This window comes from Marmota flaviventris, chromosome 7 (assembly GCF_047511675.1).
Source record: "Marmota flaviventris isolate mMarFla1 chromosome 7, mMarFla1.hap1, whole genome shotgun sequence".
Lineage (NCBI taxonomy): Eukaryota > Metazoa > Chordata > Mammalia > Rodentia > Sciuridae > Marmota > Marmota flaviventris.
In genome coordinates, this window is record NC_092504.1 from 39,183,361 (window position 1) to 39,205,787 (window position 22,427).

Sequence of the window (22,427 nt, forward strand, 5' to 3'; positions counted from 1 at the left end):
TTGTTTTTTTAACTGCCTAAGGGGACATATCTGTACTAGTAATTGTGTAATATACCAGCAGTACTACAATGTCACTCTGTAAGTCTAAGAAATAGCACTTGGGGCTGGGGATGTGGCTCAAGCGGTAGCGCGCTCGCCTGGCATGCGTGCGGCCCGGGTTCGATCCTCAGCACCACATACAAACAAAGATGTTGTGTCCGCCGATAACTAAAAAATAAATATAAAAAATTCTCTCTCTCTCTCTCTCAAAAAAAAAAAAAAAAGTTAAAGACAGGGGAATGAATCTGACTTAACTTTCCTATGTGTGAAATATATGACTATACCACCTTCATGTACTTCCACAAGACACTAATTACAAAAACCAAAAACCAAACAAACAAAAAAAACACCAACCAACCTTATAAATAAATATCAGAAAGATGAGTAGAGGGAAGGAAATGGGGAGGGTGGAAGGAGGAGAAAAGTGAAGTACTGGGGAATGAATGAGAACAAATTATATTCCTTGTTTTTATAATTATGTCAAAATGAATCCTCTGTATAACTTTATAAAAAGGCAAGATAGCAGGGACACTAAAATTTGAGACATTGATGTTAGGAAAACCTGTATAATTATAATGAGTTCTGAAACAAACGTCACTCACCTGAAACAATCTAGAAAACACATGAAAAGTGAACACTGCACAGGATCCGTCCATGTCAGACAGCATCTGATTGACGTGGCAGCGCCAAGCTTCTTCTTCATCATCATACGCCACCGGCTGGAAAGCCGCTATTATGGCAGAAAGAAAGGGTGATGGTAGAGGTGATGTCTGAACTTCTGGAAAACCATCTTGCTCTTCTTCATCCTGACTGCTGACACAAATATCATGGTAGTCAAAATACTGTCTTGGAATATACAAAGATCTAAACAATTTATAAGAAAGCATAAACAAATACATTTTTTTCTGCTAAGCATCTTTGGAATTAGAACTCTTAATTTTAAGTGGGTACTGCAAAATAACTCAAGTTCTATAAATGCTTCTGCTGTGGATTAATATCAGTAACTTCTATGAATAATACAGATTAGAATGCGTTCATTTCAAATGGTTAATTCTGGACACTTCTTATTTGAGCAGCCCCACATGATGATGATCATATTTTTGTGTCAAGCGCTGTGTTTGGTGCTTTACATGGATTATTTTATTCAATCTTCCTAACAACTTCATTACTATTTATTTTATGAATGAGGAGATAGTTCAGTGATGTTAAATAAATAATGTGCCTAGGTTACTTGATAGAAAACGACAGAGCCAGAATATGAATCCAGGACCACAGGTCCAAAGCCAGTGCCATTAGCCACAGCACACAGCTCACTGCTAGCTCAGTGATTTCAAGAACACACACAATGTGCCTCTTAGTACGACAGATGATAAATTTGACTCAAAAGAAACAACAGACCTGGCCATTTCCCTTGAGGAATTTATAATCCCACTGCCAGATCATACTTACACAAATAGAACAATGAAAAAAAGATGAAGTGTTTTGAATTAGACACTCCATAAAGAAATAAGTAACTTGGGATATAAAATTACATGATTCATTATGAGATAGATTGATCCATACGGCTTTACAGAAATCATAGAGCAATTCACATGAAAGACAGGGACCTGAATCAAGATTAGAGAAAAATATCAAAGCTGACAACTGGTTTCATACTTTACAAATGTCACAGAAGTGAGTGATTTTAACAAAAAGTGTCCTGAAAGCTAGAGTAGATAACCTCTGTGCTTAGTGGGAATGAACCATTCTGTTTCAGTGTAGTACTTGGACAAAGTAATTGACTGGCTTGGCCTTTTAGAAACCTGAAAGTGTTTGAGTATTTACCTTAATATCATTTCAATTGTCTCTGACCTTGTACTTGATTGTGTAATTGCATGGGCTACTGCTCTATCCAAGATAGTAGGTAGAAAAAGGTATCACTAAGATTTTTTATTATTATTATTATCTGGATATTTACTTTCAAATACAGGTAAGCATTCTAATTGAGAATAAAAACAAAAAACAACTTCCCATATATCTTATAGATTAAAACCCTATTATCACAGGAGGTATGAAAGTATGATGTTTTATTATAAAACTGAAACATCTGATGATTATTAAATACATTATTCTGAACCATGAATATTTATAAAATTTAAATATAAAATTTAATCGTCATAGAATTGTTTGGTATATAAGTTTCATAATAGCCACCAGAATTTCCTTTAAAAAACATTGGTAAGCTGGGCACGGTGGTGCACACCTGTCTGTAATTTCAGCGGCTCAGGAGGCTGAGACAGGAGAATCTTGAGTTCAAAGCCAGACTCAGCAATGGTGAGGTGCTAAGCAACCCAGTGAGACCGTCTCTAAATAAAATATAAAATAGGACTGGGCATGTGGCTTAGTGGCTGAGAACTCCTGAGTTCAACCCCTGGTACCCACTGCACTCTGCTGCCCCCTGCAAAATTGGTATTGGGAAGCTAAGGTAGGAGGATTCCAAATTTGAGGTCAGCCAGGGAGACTTTAGTGAGACCTTGTCTCAAAAAAGAAAAAAAAAAAAAAAAAAGTGGGGAGAGAAGCTGGAGATGTAGCTTAGTAATAGGGTATCCCTGGGTTCAAGCTCTGTACTGCTAACAAAACAAAAACAAAAACCTCTATAGGTAATAGTTGTTTACTCTGGCCCACAAGTAAGGAAAAAGTCCTATTTGGGAATTCTTCATACTTTCTGATAATAAATTTTGAATATAGAAAAGATCAACATCTAAAAGGGACAATTTAGCATTTTACAGTACTAAGAAATTATCATTTCTGTTTATTACATAATACCAAACTTTAAACTCTTACCACTAATAAAAAGATTACAAAATAACTTTGGTGTGCTTCTCTAACTGCACAATGACACTATGCTTTGGGAATGGCCTACTTGTTTTTCTTTATGTGAATATCAACAGAAAACAAACCCATAACAGTAAGTAATTTTATGTTTAAAAATGAAAATAGAGTATACAAAAATATACAGAAAAATGAAAGTAAGCAATCACTAAGAGGCATTTTTGGGAGAGGATGGAGGAGAAGATGCCACTTTATTACAGGTTTGTGATTCTGTCTTCTCACCTGGACAGTCCAGAGAAGTCCGCCTCCTCCTCTTCACACCTTTCATCCAGTTCTTTCAAGGCTAAGGTAACATCCTCTTCACAGATTGACTCAGGGCAGCTTTCAGGAGCCAGAGGCTCTGGCATTTCACTTTCTTCTAAATCAAGAATTCCTTGACAGACAAGAGAGTCTTGCTGTTCTTGTATAATATATGCCCCTTCATCTTCAAAGCCTGTAACATGTTCCTCCTTTAATACTGAATTTGAATCCTGTAAAAATGGTCACATTTTTAGCAGACTTTAACAACTTTTAAAAAAAAGAATTTTATGAACATAGTAAGTGACTACTGCCATTCAAGTTCACTTTATCAAGTCATCTTCGTTAAATGGTCTAATTTTTAGAGGTTTTGAATTCTAATTATATAAAATTGTGTTTGATTTTTTTTTTTTAAATGGTTCTAGGCTGGGTGTGGTGGTGCAGCAGGAGTATCACAAGTTTTAATTGGCCCTAGGATTTTTTTTTTTTGTGTGTGTGTGGGGTAGTACTGAGGATTTGAGCCCAGGATTTGTGATTATTAGGCAGGTACTCTATCACTGAGTTATAATCACAGCCCTAAAATTTTTTGAAATGATGTTATATAGCTTATTGCCTTAAAAAACCATCAATGAGTCCCCTCTGCTACCCCTACTTTTCTCTTATGTACAGGATTTGGGTGTTCACTTGGAAATATATCCTTTGGTAAAATGTCTTCTCTTATACTTATTCTATGATGTAAAACATTTTATTATAGTAAACTCTCTCTTATTTGAACTACTATTTCTTTAATTATATGAACACAGTGAATTCTTTGACTATAAGCTGGGAGATGATTCAAGATAGAGAACCCACTGGTCCTATGGGGACTGTCCATTCAGAAGGATGCTGAACCTAACAATGCTGGCCTTCCTAGGAGAAATGAGGTGAACATTTGTAACGTGGGGGTGTGTAGCGGGGTGCTGTTTGCAGGACATACACTAACTCATTTCCGTTTTGAGTACTCATAAAGCTTCATCATCAACCTAGAGACTAAATCAGGTTAAACTGATGCACTTTCAAAATTCAATGAATTGTAAGCTCATTCATCAACAAGAATGATGGAATTCTTTTAATCCTATGTAAATAATAACAGTAGTAAATATATGTTATAAAGTATACTATCAGTTTTCTCTTTGTTAATATTACTGAAATAATGTTGCTATGTCTGGCATGAGGTAGACTCTTAAATGAACTACCACCACTAAAAAAGAAAAATACTTCCAAAGTATAGATCAATGGCGTCAACACCAGTTTTTAATTGCATGAATATTAGTTCAGTCAGTTTGAATGTAAGTACTAGTGGTTTCAGAGTTTTGGTAATAAAGATCAGCTTCTTTCAGTATTTGGACTTAAGCTGCTTTAGCTATATAGTAGTATTTTATCTTTTATAAATAAAAATTAGAATTTTCCTTTCAAAATATGAGAAGTAAAAGCCAGACATTCTGACTTCAGATTAGTCTCACCTTAATTCATTCACCTGTAGAATTGATAAAAAGAAGGATTTCTATCAGATTCTGGGCAAGTGCTCTGGTATAAATTAATTCCTGATCACAATTAGTTCATATCTACTAATGGGGTTCAGCTAACATGCAAATGACAACAGTATATATTAGCATGTGGTAAGTGAATGGTGAATACCATCAGCAACATACAAATGACCACTGGTACTCAAAGAAGGGGAGACTGCAACTGTTTGAGAAAATTAAGACCAGTCTCCTTAGAGGAAGCCACATAGGGATGGTGTTCCATGGAAAGGGATGACAGGACATCAAAGACACAGGAATATGGGAAGAAAACACAGTACAGGGATAGCAGCAAACTCTTACGTCTTCACAGAATAGCGCTTAAAATAATACAGAACAATAACTTATATTCAATATACTCCATAGTTTCCATCTAAAAATTTTTAAAAAAAGACTTGGTCATTGAAGGCATTAGTTAGGAAAGAGAATTTATGAGACAGTACTAGAGATACTTCTACAGATTTTATTGATAATAGTCTCTATTCCCTTTTACTTTTTTTTTTTGTACTGGGGATTTGAACTCAGGGGCAGTCCACCACTGAGCTATAGCAACTCTATTTATTTATTTATTTATTATTTTGAGACAGGGTCTCACTAAGTTGATGAGGCTGGCCTAGAACTTGTTATCTTCCTGCCTCAGCGTCCTGAGTTACTGGGATTATACCACCATACCCAGCCTTACTTTTCCATTAATTTGAATGAATCAATATTCATTAATTCACACCTGTATTTGGTTACATTTGTCAAAGTGTAATTTCAAAGACAATGTTTTATCAGTAATTATTATATACAGAAACATTCTAGTAAAACCTAGACTTTATGAAGAAAGTGCTTTTGGGCTAATGGAATGGATTTCCTTTTGTATATGTAGATTTTGAGAATCAAATTTCCTTGGCCTTTACCTTACTAGACAATGACATACACACATGCTTTGTATGTAACATTCAGATTCATTTTCTATAAGGAATTATTTATGAGGCTCATGAATTTGATTCTAAGTTGTTATAACCCTCTGTGAAGATTTTTCTAATAAATACAAATAAAGAACTCTTTCTAGAGATCAGAGCATAATTTGTATATGTTGCAGAGAAGGGACAAATAGCTCTGAATTTCTATCATGACATGAAATGCATTAGCCCATTCTCTTTGATCTTCCCAATATGAACATAATTTAAGGGAAAAATTCAAATACTTTAAGGAATATTCTTTTAACTCATAAAATATTTCACCTATTGAAATTAATTGTATATTTTAAAAAGTTGATTTTAAAATGATTATGATTTTATTTTAATATGTTTATATTAATATACTTAAACACTTTTTTTGTTTTTTACACGAGGCAATTTTGGGTCATCTGACACTATACGGCCATGAAGGAAAAACGAATTGGACCAATATAGCCAACAGGTGCCATGTAGCATTACTCCCTGTGGGAGACTGTTTTATCATCAGAACTGTTTGTAAATGAAATAGTGTGGTGTTAGAATACCCCTTTCATTCTTACTGTCATGACGTGTGTAGTAGTAATGAATTCACCACTATTAAAGGAAATAAAAAGCAGCAGCAACAACACCAGCACCACCCATAAAACCAAAATGTTTTCCCTTTAAAAGAAACAATGGTCCCAGGAACTTTTTAGTGCTTAGCAAGTAGGTCCACTACAACAGATGAATAATGGGTGGATGCCCCAATTGAAAGAACATATTGGTTGCAATATATATGAAGTTTTTAGGAGGTAATTTCCCTCACTATGATAGTAACTTTCATAACCCAGAATAGAAGATTTTCCCCCTTTTAAAATGAAATTAAAATATCTAGCCGCTGCCATGCTGCTTTGATTAAAAAGGTGTTTCTTGTACCAATCTGTTTTTCACTGTTTCTAATGAGCAGGTCTGTTGACCTTTTAATAGGCTATGATCCAATCCAGATGGGACAGATTAGATTCATAACTAATGGTACAGCTACCGAACAAATCTTTAGACAATGAAAGGAATGCCATCTAAAGTGCACCTGTCACTCTCTCAAGTCTCTCCTGCAAATATTTTTTTATGTTCATGCACCGTCTCAGTTCAGGCCCTCCTCTTCTCTAGCTCTTTTCTTTCTAGCTTACCTTCTTAACTTTTTCCAATCTGCCACCCACACCTCCATCATAGAGACTTCACAAGGACACAAAGAAGACTATAACTCTCCCCTGATGACAGGCACCTAACTGCAAGCTCTATGTGACAGGCACTATAGCCTACATTCCATTTTCCAAGGTGGGGTGGTGGGGGAGGGGGAGCCAAGATTTTAAAAAATAGGCATAATCAGATCATGTCCTTCTGTTTCGAAATCTCTCATGGTTACCAGCCTGTGGCCTGCTGCTCACCTGCTCCGTTACTGCACTCCAGCCCCATTAGGCAGCTCTTTTGTTCTCTACACGACCCCAGAGTCTTTTAAACTGCTGCTTCCTCTGCCTGGAACATTCTTCCTCTAAATTTTCATAGACTGGCTACTTACTATTTAGGCTTCACCTCAAATGCTTTCTCCCTCACCTCAAACCACATTACTATGATATTTTCATAGTACAATTAATAGGATGGATACTTTGTTATTTTTTTGTTTTGTTCATTATTGGTCACTCCTGTGACTAGGCTCCATAACATGAGGAGCCACTGTCTTGTTTTCTACATTGCTTTGTGCCCGGAATAATGTCTGACTTGAGGTAGGGACTCAGTAGATGCTGATTAAATCAATGAAGGAAAGATCATATATGCCCTCTATCTTCATCTATGTATCTGGCACAGTGCTTGTCACATAATAAGTATTGTTCAGCTTAGGTCTGAAATGTCCTCCAACAGCCCATTTGGTAAAACCTTCCCTCCAGAAGGGCACACTATTGGGAAGCAGTGGACCTTTAAGAGGTGGGGCCTAGCGGGAGGTCTCAAGTCACTGGGGATATGCTCTGAGGGACCCCAACTGCCTCTCGCTTCCTCTTCCTTTCTATTTTGTTCCAGGCCATGAGGTGAACAGCTCTGCTCTGCCACATGCATCTGCTTAAATGTGCCCCTGCAGGCCCAAAGCAACAGGTTCAACTGGTCATGGAATGAAACCTCTAAAACTGAGCCAAAATAAACTTTTCTTCTTTTGAAGTTGATTATCTCAGGCAGACATGGAATGCTGACTATCACATATATTAAAAAAAAAAAAAAGCCCCATGACTTCCTATTATCTCAAACTAAAGCCTGTCTTTAGAATGGCCCACAGGACCCAGAATGTCTTAGATTCTATTCACCTCGTCCATGTTATTCTCATAAATACTGAGCTTCTTGTAGTTACCAGAGCACACCATACTGTCTCATGATGCCTGGTCTTCCACATGGCGTCCCTCTGCCTGAAAGTGCTGGTTGCCCTGAAGTCTGTCTTTTACCATTAATATCCCCAAGGTTCAGCTGATCTCTCCTCTGAATTTTCACATAGCCTTGGACCTGAATTACTTGAATTACTGTTTCTCATATGAAAATGTAATTTTAAAAAAAAAAAAATCTTTGTCTTAACATAGACAAAAAACTCCTTAGAACAGAGCCATGTGGTATTCTTGCTTTCTCACTCTTAGGTGCTTGCCAGGCATGTAGTGAAATCACAATAAATATTTCATTAATTGAATTGACTAAACATTAGCCATAGTAGTATAAGTATTTTCAAGACTGCTAGTAAGGAAGCCAAAATGCCTTCATTCCAAAATATACCTGCATACGGTTAAGGAGAATTCAAATATGGAAAATAAATCATCAACTAAGAACATGAGAATTCACCTTACTAAAATAATAAGATCTAGTAGCTAGATTAGTATAGATCCAGTAACTATATTAATGTGGTTAACACTGACAAAAATATAGCAGTTTCTAATACCTACACCAAGGCATCAAAGAACATACCAGAAAGAGCTATAGCAATTACACTTTTTAAAGTAATCTATAATAGTCTTAAAAAAAAAAAAACACTCAGAAAACTAGTACTTACTTATTTTTGGTCAGTCAATAGCTTGGAATCTGGCTTACTTCTCACAGGCCTTTCCAAAAAACATAAATACTAGTGGCTCCAAAGTCTTTTTAAGAAATTTCCTTTAACCAACTGCGAACACAGCTGGCCTGAGGTCCTGATCCCAATCACAGCACCAATCACATGAACCCAACACAAAGCAAAAAGGGAAGGAAAAGCAAAAGCCATCCTTCAAAGAAAACGTAGCGCCACAAATGATGCCTGCCACTCCCAGAGAAGCGCCTGCCCAGTAACCGAGTCACACACTGCAACACAAAATGCTCATTGAAACACTGGAGATTATTTTTAACCTGTGGGTCATTTTTCCATTATTACCTACTGACTTAAAAAAAAAAAAATCTGATTTGACTACTTTGTTTATAACAACCCAACAGGTTAGAAATACTGGGAATGAATCAAATAATTAGCACATCAGATGAAAACTCTTTGGAAAGAAAAGCAAGGGATGGAACAGTGCTAGGAAGAACCTAGATTGGCCATGCGCCAGCCCCATTTCTCCCCACCTCAGGCAGCTGGCTACTAGAATTATTTAGACCAGTCTCCGAGCTTGGGGTCTCGTCTCGGATCTGAAGCACTTCTTCCGTGGTGTTGCTGCCAGTGGAATCCTGAGACTGAAGAAGTAAGTCGGGATGGTCCAGAATGGTTTCATCGACCGCAGAGTCGTTGTTTAACTGTCAGGGGAGAGAGTGAAATGAGGAATCTATTTATGAGCCTGAGATGTCACAAAACCCACAAGAAGAACATTTTAGAAATTTAGTTATAAAAAGCTTCTGGAACTTCCTAGTTATCTTTTTTTTTCCAGTCTATACAAGAATGGGCATTAATGCAAGCAGCTGACTCCCCAGCAGAAAGCTAAGTATGTATTAATATGTCTTGCCAAAAAAAAGTGGAAGAGCTCTATAAAAACTATGCTCGTCTTTTGTATATTTTTATGGTTGTGGTCTCTATTTCAGTTGGTCTGAGGATTTGTAAAGGTAGGAGCCCTTGGACCTCCAGTGCCAGGCATGAGGAGTTCTCAAAGATGCAGTCTTGAAGGAGGGGCAGGCACCCACATCAACTGGCCACTCACTTATACAAGCAAAAATCAACACTGCACAATTTCAATAAGACAAAGGAAAAAATATAAAGTTGTTATAAAGGCGAGCCATATTTGGTGAGGTTTATTTTCTTTGAAAAGTAATTATTACTAATTTAAAAAAATATGTATGCCTTTTCCTTTTAACCAGAGTTATAGTTTTCTTGGGGTCAATATTTAACATAAGAAACATAAAGTTTATGACGAAGGGTACAGAAGCAAAAATTAATATTTTTCCTATAAAGAGGAAGCAACTTAAAAATTTTTTTGGGGGGTGGGGAGTAATACTAGGGATTGAACCCCTGATGCTTTATTACTGAGCTACGTCCCTAGCCCTTTTTATTTTTTATTTTCAGACATGGTCTTGTTAAGTTGTCCAGGCTGGTTTCAAACTTGCAATCCTCCTGCTTCAGCCCCCCAGTCACTGGGATTACTGGTACGTGACATTGTGCCAGGCTAAGATCTTTTATTAAGCACTTACTGTATGCCAGGAGACTTTCCTCATCATAAATACCTGAGAGGCAAACTCTATCAGGGGTCCCATTTTAAAGGCAATGTTAGGTAACTTGACCAGAGTCACACAGTGTTTTAGTGAAAAGTACTTGTACCCCCAAGCCTATAGTTGCAGTCACATAGAGGCAAAGCTGTAGTGTGTGTACTTAAGACACAATTACACAAAGGCAAAGCTGTCTTCAAGCCTATGGGCTGCCTCATTCAGTCAGACCCTGTGGCCAGGAACTTGACTACTCCTTTACATGAAAAAACATTCTTTGGAAGATCAAGTCTTAGGTGCACGGCACTAGAGACAGACTGGCTGGTTCAAATCCACTCACTAGCTTCGTCTTGGGGCAAGTCACTTAATCTGCAATTCAGCAATACCCTGTGTGGCTGGGGTGAGCTATAGAGACTAGTGCTTATGAGACACCTTGCACAGAGCTGGCTGTCACTCAGGAAGTGACCGCTGCTGCTGCTGCTGCTGCGGCTAGCAGCAATCATTTATCATTTAACCCTTAAACATGGGTGATATAGAAAGATGTACTAGGGTAACAGTGAAGTGTCAAAACAGGAAGCCAACCACAAACTGACAATTTTACATCTTGTCGAAAGTCAGCCAGGTACAACATCAGTGTAGGCACGTGACCACATAGAGCAAATGGGTCTCCATTAAAGGGAGACATAGTTTGCTTTAGTATGAAAAAGGCTTTCATATAAGAATTGGTGACCACAGGCTTCTGTGGTTGTCATGGTGGCTAATTCTCACATTGCCATCTTCAACTCCTGATCCTACTTGGCTGCAAATTTAGCTTTTCTTACATCCCCATATTTCTGATAAAAGAGATGGCTCTTGCAGCAATTATTTCCCATGTTTCACTCTCTAACTCTGTCATCTGGCCCTTGGGTTGTGGATGAGAAATTCCACATAATTGACTTAGTGCAAGTACACTACTCCATCTTGCTCCATCCTGCACACTACTCTAGGGAAGAAGAATGGGTGTGGTGTTCACAGTGATACCAGAAATAGGTATTGTTGAAGAGGAGAGCCCTTAAAAGTGCCAAAACAACTCAAGAACAGGAGAGAAACCAAGATGAACTATAATCTAACTACTCACGGGCATGCTGTAACCACTTAAAGTTTAGTTCTGTCATAAGGAACACTCCTTTAACACTGACATTTTGCATTTTCATTTCAGTGTGTGCACTTTGCCCATAATGACATGAAAACTGGAGACCAGGAAACAATAATTTCTAAGCTGGAAGTTAAAGAGTCAAATGAGACCATTTTCACTGGAAGGAAAGTTAACTGTATACCATCTGTGTGCGCGAGAGAATCTGGCTCGCTGTGAGAGCTGCCTCCTCTTCTGAGGACTCATCTGTGTCCTCCTGGTTTGTCAGGTTCAGGCTGGGGGTGCTGCTAGAACACTGGTACTCCTGGAGGGATGGTGTGTCCCCTTTGTCAATACTGTCCAGTGAGCGCCGGCGGACTCCCCAATTGAAATTGTCCATACTTTCACCCTGGAAAAGGAAGACATGATTGCTAAGACCGCAAACCGATGTTTCTACATGCTGTAAATGTAAGACACCAGAAGACATGTACCAAGATGAAGAATACTGAATGCATTATCCAAAGCAGAGTTTCAATCAGCCCTTCAATTTCTTTAAACTTAAACACATCATTAAATGTCTATCTTGAAAGAGATCAAAATTATTTCATTGATAACCTGTTGTCACTAAACAATTTTCTTGATGTTCTGTCTATTGAGGGTCCAACTAAATCTATTTTCTAGGCCATTTCTATTCTAATACACAAACATGAATGAGACCACAAGAAGGACAAGTATATCACAGATGACAACGAAGAAACAGTCAACCACACCAGGCTAACACTTACCTGCAGCTCCTGGTTAGCAAAAAGGAAAACACACAGAATTAGAAAGAACGAAGACAAACATTTAAATATACGCTACACTTTTTGGGAAAACTCTTGCACTTTCACAAACCCAAAGACTGATTCAAGCTCTGGATTAAGCTTTTTGCAGGAAGCCAACATGTAATTCAAACTACTTTTTTAATGCAAAATATATTGTGAAAAAGAGACAGACACAACAACATTTCTATAGTACACTCTGGAAACACAAACTTTAAGGAATCTTCAAGATTTACAGATTTAATACTTGGCACAATGCAAAAACTGACTTAAAATACCCACATTCAGTTGACAACATACAGGGTCACATGATTTTAATCTATAGGACAGCTCTTGTTAAATGCAATGGATATTTTTTACTATAAAAAATTTTAAAATCAAGATCATAGCCATCAAAACATAACCACTGCCAATTTCAAAAGGTCAAGAGGAAATATGACAAATTTCAATTTCAGCCATATGTAGATTCATATAAGCTATGCATCTGTTATCTACGCTGGTCATCCTTTTCATATGGATGTAATTCTTTTGGGCCCCGAGTTGGTTCAGGAAATTACACTGAGTTGGTCTGGAAAATATGATTTGATTGTTTCCCTTTACACAGGAGAGAATGTTCAGTATAGAGGGTTTCAAATCTTTTTTTGTTTGTTTTTTAATAAAGCAGAGGAATTTTAGATGGAAACCAATTGTGCAAAACTGATAAATAAATACTGAGCTGATCAGGTAGCAGAGGGTGTCCAGGAGTTCTTCCCATTTAGCTCTTGGATCCTTCCTGGCTGTTTCTCAAGTTATCTTAGATGCCCTACGCCTCTGCAGGTCAGAGTTTGAAAACTACCTTCCTAGAATGCATCATTTCATATGATATTATGTAGCATATCATATAACAATGACAACCATCCTCGAAATATATTTGGTGATGAATTAGTATTCACTGTGATTTTCAAAGTTGGAGGGTGTGTTAAAAGTTGCATTCATGAGACCTTTTCTTTAAACCAAAATATTTCCTATTACCATTTTTAAGCAAGACTATAGCTGTTCTTTTAGAAAATATGTATTATTTGATTTGGCTTAGATTATGAGGTACAAATCAGCATCCCCACATCTTCTCCCAGATTCCTGTGACTTCAATTAAAGACAAAATGACAGGAAGTATCTTGAATCCATTCTGAGTAAGGTTCTACTAAAAGCCATATTTATTACTTCTGACATTTTAGAGCACCGGATGAACTTGAAAACATTTACAGTGCTCTTTAAAGTAAAAAGGCAAACAAAAAAAATAATAACCTTACCATTACAAAAATGTCAAGAGCCTGCCTTTAGAAATTTAAATTCTGAACTAGGAAAAAAAAAGTAACTGCAGAAGAATTGAGAAGCCACTCAGGCCCCTGGGGAAGGGCAGCAGGCCTCTTGAACCCACCCAACTTTCTCTCCTGGCTACGAAAGCCTGTTCTCCTTCCTACAATATATTTTTCAAATAATGAGTGTGAAATCACTTTTAGGGTGGTGACCTGCCCCCCCCCCCCCCACCTTTTTTTTTTTTTTTTGGCTGGGGCAGGGTGTGTGTGTGGAGGAGAATAGGAAGAAAGAAAAGGCACAGAATAGAAAACATTAGTACATCAACATAGAGAGTAAGGATATATATCCTTGAAACTTCCATTATTTTAAAAGTGTATCTATGTATACACTTTGATGCAATGTAAAATACATGAACTGTGCATTACTATCAAAAAAAATTTAAAGTCATGGCCCTACCAAGTACTCAGTAATATTGTACTTGTCCTTGGGGTCCTCTGAACCTGCCCAGCTGTGTTGGAGGGAATAGGCACTTGGGGAAACATTACACAGGAGTCCCCCAGCTGCTGTGAAGGCATCTGTATGGCTCCAGGCACTGTGGTCATGTCCTCACATCTGCAGGGCCGGCTGCAGCATACTGAGGATGGGAACCTTATCTACTTAAGTGGGTCCATCAACAACTGACAGTGTGACACAGCACAGGTCAGCACATTTCCTTCTTGTATGTATGTCACCTGTTAGAACTATAGGAAACATCCCCTCATGAGAGCTGATAACATGTACCAGTTATTGGAGTGAATTTCAATATTTTATGGAAAAAATATCAAAACATGGTATAAACACTTGCTATAAAGGCTTACATGTCATCTTCTTGCATTATAGATACTTGTGATAATTTTATGATGTACAGTTTTTTGACCTATTTGACATATAAACTTTTTGGGTTTTTCTAAGAGACTGTGGTTTAGGGAATTGACTACAGGGTTCCTAGCCTAAGAAAACCTGGCAATCTTATTGTATTTGCCATAGTGATCATTTCAGAAATTGGCGTGTGTCTCACCTTGGGTCAATGCAATATGACAAAAAGTTTGCGTTTAGTAAAGCAACTTCTTCACTATTCTGAGGTCATTTCTGGAAGCAACCATTACTTCCTCTGACACTGTTATATGGAGATGTAAGGTCACATACAGCAGTGACAACCGTCTTGCTGCTGTCAGAGGTCAAACTGACCTGTATAGAAGGGCAGAGTGCACAGAAGCAACAGCAGACCTTATGGAGTCACACTAAATACAAGCTGTAACTACCAACTAGCTCAGTTGTGTGGGCTGAAGTACTTTTTGTCTTTGATTTTCCACTTAGAAAACATCAAAATGGACACAACTATCAATACAATTAGAGGAGAAAGCCCTTTGGGTATCAAATGAAAAGAGGCATGGGGAAGAGTTACCTAAGTCATCAAGAAGAAAGTGGTTAGGAATGTCATGGGGTAAATCTGTTATCTGTCACAAAGAAAAGTTCAGAAAAACCAAACCTTCCTAATGTCCGTTTCATGGCAAATGCCACCCTCTTTAAAATTATGTTTGATCAATTTTAATTTTTACTGTTTCCCAGCAAATTAATTTGCATAGTTTATGCAAACTATTTAGGCATAGGCATATCTTAAAAAATTTTTAAGAAATTCATGTTTCTACTTTGCATTTTTAAAGATGAAAAATCAAATGTTCCATGTTTATTTCAGACTTATTCTGCTACTGACTAGTTGTAATAATCACATTTAGTTCCTAATTTAGATTTTTGGCCTTGGTGACCTTCACTGAGTTAAGGAAAGATGTTATGGCCCAATCCTGATACAACTATAACTATTCTAAAAATGTCATAGAAAGTCCACATTCTTACCTCTGCATCTTCCAATTCAACATCTAAAAAGTCAAAATCCTTAAATACACCAAACTGTTGTTCACTGCTGTTATCTTCAACAGCTACTTCTTCCTCTTGAATTATGTCTTCTGTTGTAGAAATAAGGCTAGTCTGTTGGTCACCGACTTCTAAGTCCTCATTAGAAGAAAATACAACCTGAGGCCCGACAAGAAAAAGGAAAGAAAAAAAGTCCACCAATCAGCTTTGTCACTCTGCATATGAGATATCAGTCCCCAGAGCCACTGCAGGCTTCATCCTTCAATGAATTCAGAGTCTAAGTTGGTCTTCGTGGCTAACTAGTTGGAAACTTAGCATAGCTGCCTGGTATCACAAGAGGCAAGCATTATTTTTCATTCTTAGTTAATGCTATAACTCAGTTAGAAAAGGCAAGCAAGGAGACAGAATCATTTCTCCATGGAACAGCACGACTTTGACAACCTTCACTCATGCATTCATAACTACTCACGGATGGATTCTTTGGGAGGCCAGATTCTGGACCACAGAGCGAAAGCACGTTCATTAGCTTCTCTCGTGTTCTTCGCTAAAGAGAAGAAATTCAAATGTTAGTATTGCTGATGAAATAAGGCAAACTCTCGGGTTTCAAACATGTAACAAGATTGGTTCTTGTAGCCTGTGAATGTCCAGTGTTGATGCCCTTATGTACCTGTGATAACTGTGGCCTTTTCCAACTGACAGGAACCAAGGCGTTAGAATTGGAACCAGAGGAGGTGGAGGAGGTACTTCTGGTGACAGCGATCACTTTGGGTTTCCCATTCCTTCCGGCTGCGCTGTGCTGGTCACCATACTTATTTCCAATGATTGGTGTCTATACAGAAACAAAATGCCAATTGATACATATACTTCAACATTAAAGAAACTCACAAGAGTTAACAGTGAACCTATGATGACATTTTCTGAAAGTAACCAAAAAACACATAAGGAGAAAGTTATGGTGTTGGAAAAAAAAAATCAAAGATCATAATATTGTTTTTACATCAAAACTTTAACTGAAAATAATAATTTCATATCTGAGATTACAGAGAGCTTTTTCCTATTGTAAATATAATCTGCTATCTTTAATGACCCACCACCTCCACTGTTCCTCCCCCTTACGATAATGAAATACATCCTCCCTGAAGAAAGCCCCAGAAATAAATATATATATATGAAAAAAACACCTGTAATCTTACCACTCAGATTTGTCTATTTAGTTCTGGCATTTAATGCATATTGATAATTATATTTCAATAATGTTCTCTTGGCAGCAGGTAGTGGGGATTGAACCTAGAGGTACTTTACCACTAAGCTACATCCCCGGCCCTTTTTATTTTTTATTTTGAGACAAGATCTTGCTAAGTAGCTGAGGACCTTGTTAAATTGCTAAGGCTGGCTTTGAATTTGCAATCCCCCTGCCTCAGCCTCCTGAGTTGCTGGGATTGCAGATGTGTACCATTGTGCCCAGCCTCCTATAATACTTTGTCAATAATTTCCCTCTTTAAAAATTCCTTTCTTGACTTCCAGAAGACCATTTCAATGGCACCTAGGCCACCAAAATTGGGCTCATTAGGGAAAGCGGTTGGGGTGGAGGGCACTTCCAACTAAGGTCAAAATTGAGATTTGTATTAATATAACAAAGACTGCAGGTTTCCTTCTGAACCACAGCCTCTGCTTCTGTCTAGCCCTAACATGTCTGGCTTATCTGGCGTCTCAGATTTCATTGTATTTCAGCCTTGTTTTCTTTTTAGTTTTCCTTCCATGGTTTCAGCTATCCACTTACACAACACTGAAAACCCTTTAATTGTGACTTCTATCCAATTTTTCATCTAAAATTTTAGATCTCAAAATCTAGTTATCCACTAGGTGCCTCCATTTTGTATGTTTCTTAGTCATTTCAGGGTCGGCAAGTCCAAGAACAAACTCATTACTCTCTCCTTCCCTGTTAGAATCTGTTCTTGTGTTACCATTCTCTCTCAATGGTACCAACATTCATTCAGCTGTTAAGGTCATTCACCAAATCCTGATACCTTTTCCTCATTAGCTAGCATCTCCCCCTTCACTTCAAAACCTATCACATACTTCAGATACTTCTTTAGTCTTTTAAAAAATTTTGTTTCGGGGCTGGGGATGTGGCTCAAGCGGTAGCGCGCTCGCCTGGCATGCATGCGGCCCGGGTTCGATCCTCAGCACCACATACAGACAAAGATATTGTGTCCGCCAAATACTAAAAAATAAATATTAAAAAAAAATGATTTAAAAAAAAAATTTGTTTCCTTTTGTTTAAACAATACTAGGTATTGCACTCAGGGTTTAGCACAAGCTAGGCAAGTGCTCTGCTAAGATACCTCCCCGGCTCTCCTTGGTGTTTTCATAAACCACTCTTTCTCTCCTCTTTCCTTCTCATGCTATGGCTTTGGGACAGTCTCATCCCATATTATCTTTTGCCTGAATTATCCTAACAGATTCCTTGATGATTTTCCTCTCCTCCTCCCTCGCCTATTTTCCATCCTGTTGCTAGAGTGATCTTCCTAAAATGAAAATCCTAATATTTCCTAAACCAGTTAAAAATCCTTTCAAAGCTCCTGTTTTCTGTATTTTGGCATGCACGCTCCCTGTGGGGTCCCGCTTTGCTCCTGTGCCCTCAGGTGGGTCTCTCAGCACACTCTCTCTCAATTCTCTGTACTCTGAGCTCAATCTACATTGTACTAGTGGGAAGCTTCTGCAATACTATGCTTTCTCAAATTTATAAGTGTCCGTTCACACAGGTTCCTTTTTCTTGGATTTAACTTCCCCTCCACAAACTGCCACCTAGGCCTGCCTAGGGTTACTTATCTTTTAGCACTCAGCTTGGAAGTTACTTCTCCCTGAAACCACCCTCTCAGGTGCACACTATATATTCTCATAGCACTGTAATTTACATTCACGCAAGCACTAATTTGGTTGTTCCCTCAACACTATAAGCTTCTAGGCCTTCTCTCTCTCTCTCTCTCTTTTTATGGTGGTGCTGAGGATTGAACCCAGGGCCTTGTGCATGCAAGGCAAGCACTCTACCAACTGAGCTACATCCCCAGCCCCCTGCCCCACTCTGTTTTTCACAGCACCTGGCACAGTATCTAATACTAAGGATGAGTTCATTCCCTAATGTTTGGGAATGAGAGACTCAATAAAGGAACAAATGAAAATCCCTAACAGAGCACCACCATTAATTTCTGAGCATCTTACCTCAGAGATATCAAAATGAAAATCCAAAGTCTTCCCAGGCAACTCCTTAGAGACATTATTAAAAATTTTGGTGAAGGATATTTCAGGAGAGCCTATATCTCCCACATAGGTCTTGGGGATGTCATTGGGTACCACAAGACTTGCAGAGCGCGACACCACAAGCTTTAGTATGTTGAGGGCTTCCTTCCAATAAGGACTCTGGTTTAAAAAATAGTTAACATACAGAACTTTTTAAAAAAGCATATTTAACCAAGAAAAAAAACTTAGTATACTGTAGACTATGAAAATATTCTTTCCATTAAAACACCTGTAAAGATGATTCTTTTTTCCTATGAGATTTTTAGCAGAAGGGCTCAGGTACAAAAGGAAAGAAAACACAACTTATTCGTACTGTCAAGCTTATCAGACACCAAATACCTAATAATATTACCAAATTGGAATATGCTTCTTTCAAAAAATGCTTTATAAACATTAATTTGGAAAGTCTAATCTTATAATCTGGCAATAGGGGTAAACAAAGGGATAATATATAGGTGAATTTTCTAGATGAATGAAGTTAATGGCTTTTAAACTAAAGAGCATTTTGTATTTGGTAGTTAAGTATTTCCTTTTTTAAATTCTGCTTGAGTGAATGCAAATGCAATGCAGAGTAAATATAAAATATTCATCTGTGAATGCTCTTAAAACAGCTTGTTCCCTTGATGAGTCACATCCAGACTACTGATCTGCTCAACAATGCCTTTCTTTACAGACAATTCAAAGGTGAAAATTAGTGCCAATCAGGGTGACCTGTCACCATTTACAATTAGACCAAATGTGATTCTCTGCTTTCACATATCTGGTTCTTTAAATCAGACGAAAAAAAAAAAGGCAGGGGAACCCTAAAATATGACTCTTAAAGAGGACTTCTGTTTCTACAAGTTACATTTGTTCGTTATGTAGAATCTGGTTAACAAATGGAAAGGTAACAAAGAAATAGCAATGAGTCATGATTCTACAGGTCATGGCTTCCGTGTGTGTATGTACATTTCTTCCTGTTGTTACTTAAATGTAGACCCCTACAATTCAGATTCTGAGTTTTGTCACATACATTAAGAACATTTCCCATGTAGAATATATTCCTAAAAATATGATTTATGTTCCCTACTTCTGGACATTCAGGGTATTTCTGAGTTTTGATGATTATAAGTGGTTTTGAGTTGAACAATGTCACAGGTAAGTTTTGTGGTCACTCACCTGTACATATTTACCAATAATCTTTATGATCTCCAGATTGAACTGCTTGGCTGGGGCTGCAGATAGGTCAATGTGACTCAATAGACTATAGATAATCTGTAGTAATGACTGCTGCATACTGGACAATCCTTTCTCTAACAGCTACAAATAATATTGAAAAACAGACTTTAATCAGATTGAACAAAACTCAGTATTTACATTTATAATGTTAGAAAACACAGTAGATCTAATCCATGAGTTTACAGTTAGATTATCAGAAACCCAGAGACTAATAAAGTAAAAGGTAAGTATTATTTTTTCCCCTTGCTTCAAAAAGGAGAATTGGAAAATTATTTTCATGTTAATAATAGTATCTTATTTTCTTAACTAATTTGGCTAAGTATCATTTATTTTAGGTAAGGAAAAAACCACTATACAACATCATCAAAGAATAATGGAATACCCACAAACCATTGACACTGCCATCTATTAGCTACATGATCTTGCACAAGATTATTATACCTTTGAGCCCCGATTTTTTTAAAGTGGAAAATAATAAAACTACTGGGTGTGGTAGTGCATGCCTGTAAACCTAGCAGCTCTGAAGGCTAAGGCAAGAAGACCTCGAGTTTAAAGCCAGCCTCAGTAACTACAAGGCACTAAGCAATGCAGTGAGACCCTGTGTCTAAATAAAATACAAAAAATAGGGTTGGGGATGTGGCTCAGTGGTTAAGTGCCCCTGAATTCAATCCCTGGTACCCCCCCTCCAAAAATAGCAATACTATCTACTTCATAGGGTTTGCAGGGCTGAGTAAATTAAAGACATATCATTTTAAATATATGTAACTAGTTTGAGTACTGTAGTTGGTAATAATGATCATTAATAAATAACATAAGGATAACTTCCATGAATAAGAGTAATGTTTAGTGCAAAAGAATTCTCTTTATGGAGTGGAAAAATGTTGTCCATATGTGATGCGCTGTGCAAGTTCCAAACCTTGGAACCCCAAGGTGGATTTTCCAGAAGCTCTGGTACTACCTTAATGGTGAGCTTCAGGACGGCACAAATAGAAGCTGGCCTGAGGCACTTAAATACATCCTAAAGGTCCAGATATAAGATAGCTCTAGGGACATGCATTCAATCAGGCCGTCAGCGCCTAATGTCAGCATACTTAGATATAAAATTAATGGCAACAAACCAATCAAATCCAACATTTAAAAAATTCATACTAGTCCTGACATATTTTATAATACTCAATATCAGTGACTTAGCCAGGTCAAACAGTGTTATGAGCAACAGTCAGAATTCATAATATGAATAATTTCTTCCTGGTTTGTTTTATGCCTAATTTCTTGAGGCCAACTTTTTAAAAAGGGAGGCATTACTTTATTGTAAGCTGACAAATATTTTTTAGTAACTAGAAATTTCTTCCATTTGTGGTTCTCTTTGTGGCTATTTATATAATAATATACTTTTGGGGGCATGAGGTTATTATTTCAGATGCATCAAAAAATAAAGGTCAAGTTTCTATGTAGTTCTAGGGCTACTTTTTAAACAATTCTGTTTTTTACCCCTCAAATCCATATTTCACATGAGAAGCAAATGTATCATGAAAATAAAAACTTATCTAGCAGAAATGCTTTTGCATGTTATCCTACAAAGGATGTTAAAGCCAAGAACTAATTTTGTAGAAACAAAAATCATAACCATTTCCTAGGATCAAGACCAGTAAAAACCCATTTTCTATTCTAAATGGAGAGTTTCAATTTAGAGTTTTAAGGACAGTGAATAAAGAAATAGACATTGAAAATGGAAAAAAAAAACTTTAGAAAAACTTCATTTATTTGAAAGTAATTATCTACATTTTTCTTTTTTTAAAAAAGACATATATATTTACTCTTGAAGACAATTTTAAGATTAGTTAGTACTGCATTATTGCTTCCAGAAATAAATCCATTTGAAATTTTGCCACAGAGCAGTTAAACAGTTTAAAATTTGTAAATTTACCTCTGCAAGATAAGTCACAAGATTAAATGTAGTATCTGAGAAGGAGTCGTGCAGGTATCTGCACACTACATTGATCCAGTTAGAACAATCTCTGGAATATGTATGTGTACTATACAAGCTCATCATGTGGGCCAGGTTGACCAATGTAGGGCATTTTTCTTCTGCACAAACCTGGAAAACAAATATAATTATTTCACTCACCTAAAATAAGATTACAAATTTATACTTGCTAAGGTATTTATTAATGAAATCATTTAGATCTGCATTTTAAAGTTTCAATGCATTTGTATTTCTAAGACAGTAGAAAAGTTAAATAGAAGAGGAAAAAAAGAAGAAAGCATTCTTAAGAGAAAAACAATTGATAAAATGGAAAGAGGATTAATATAACACATACAATTCTATGGGTACTACATAGTATGGTTTTCTTCTGTTTGACACTTTGTAAAACAGTCTTGGGTAAAAAACAATCTACAACGTGGAACACCTGTTTTGACAAATCCACAAGTGGTCTAGGGACTAAATAGG

At 37.2% G+C, this 22,427-nt stretch overlaps 1 protein-coding gene and 1 non-coding gene across 11 annotated transcripts in view; both read right to left on the reverse strand.

Annotated features, from left to right (window-relative positions):
* Fryl (FRY like transcription coactivator) overlaps positions 1–22,427 on the reverse strand; it is a 233,228-nt gene that overhangs the window by 13,175 nt on the left and 197,626 nt on the right. For 7 of the 10 annotated variants that reach the window (XM_071614271.1, XM_071614273.1, XM_071614268.1 and 4 more), the window contains 10 exons: positions 21,903–22,073; positions 19,916–20,056; positions 18,680–18,877; positions 16,125–16,286; positions 15,927–16,001; positions 15,440–15,616; positions 11,635–11,838; positions 9,254–9,421; positions 3,133–3,380; positions 642–852 (listed from right to left, as the gene is read on the reverse strand). In XM_071614271.1, coding sequence (XP_071470372.1) covers positions 642–852; positions 3,133–3,380; positions 9,254–9,421; positions 11,635–11,838; positions 15,440–15,616; positions 15,927–16,001; positions 16,125–16,286; positions 18,680–18,877; positions 19,916–20,056; positions 21,903–22,073 — 1,755 coding nt within the window. The remainder of the gene's footprint in view (positions 1–641; positions 853–3,132; positions 3,381–9,253; positions 9,422–11,634; positions 11,839–15,439; positions 15,617–15,926; positions 16,002–16,124; positions 16,287–18,679; positions 18,878–19,915; positions 20,057–21,902; positions 22,074–22,427) is intronic. The other 3 variants (XM_071614270.1, XM_071614269.1, XM_071614265.1) reach the window with 1 other exon arrangement.
* On the reverse strand, positions 18,454–18,526 carry Trnaa-ugc (transfer RNA alanine (anticodon UGC)). Its single transcript has one exon. It is a non-coding gene; the product is annotated as a tRNA-Ala (tRNA).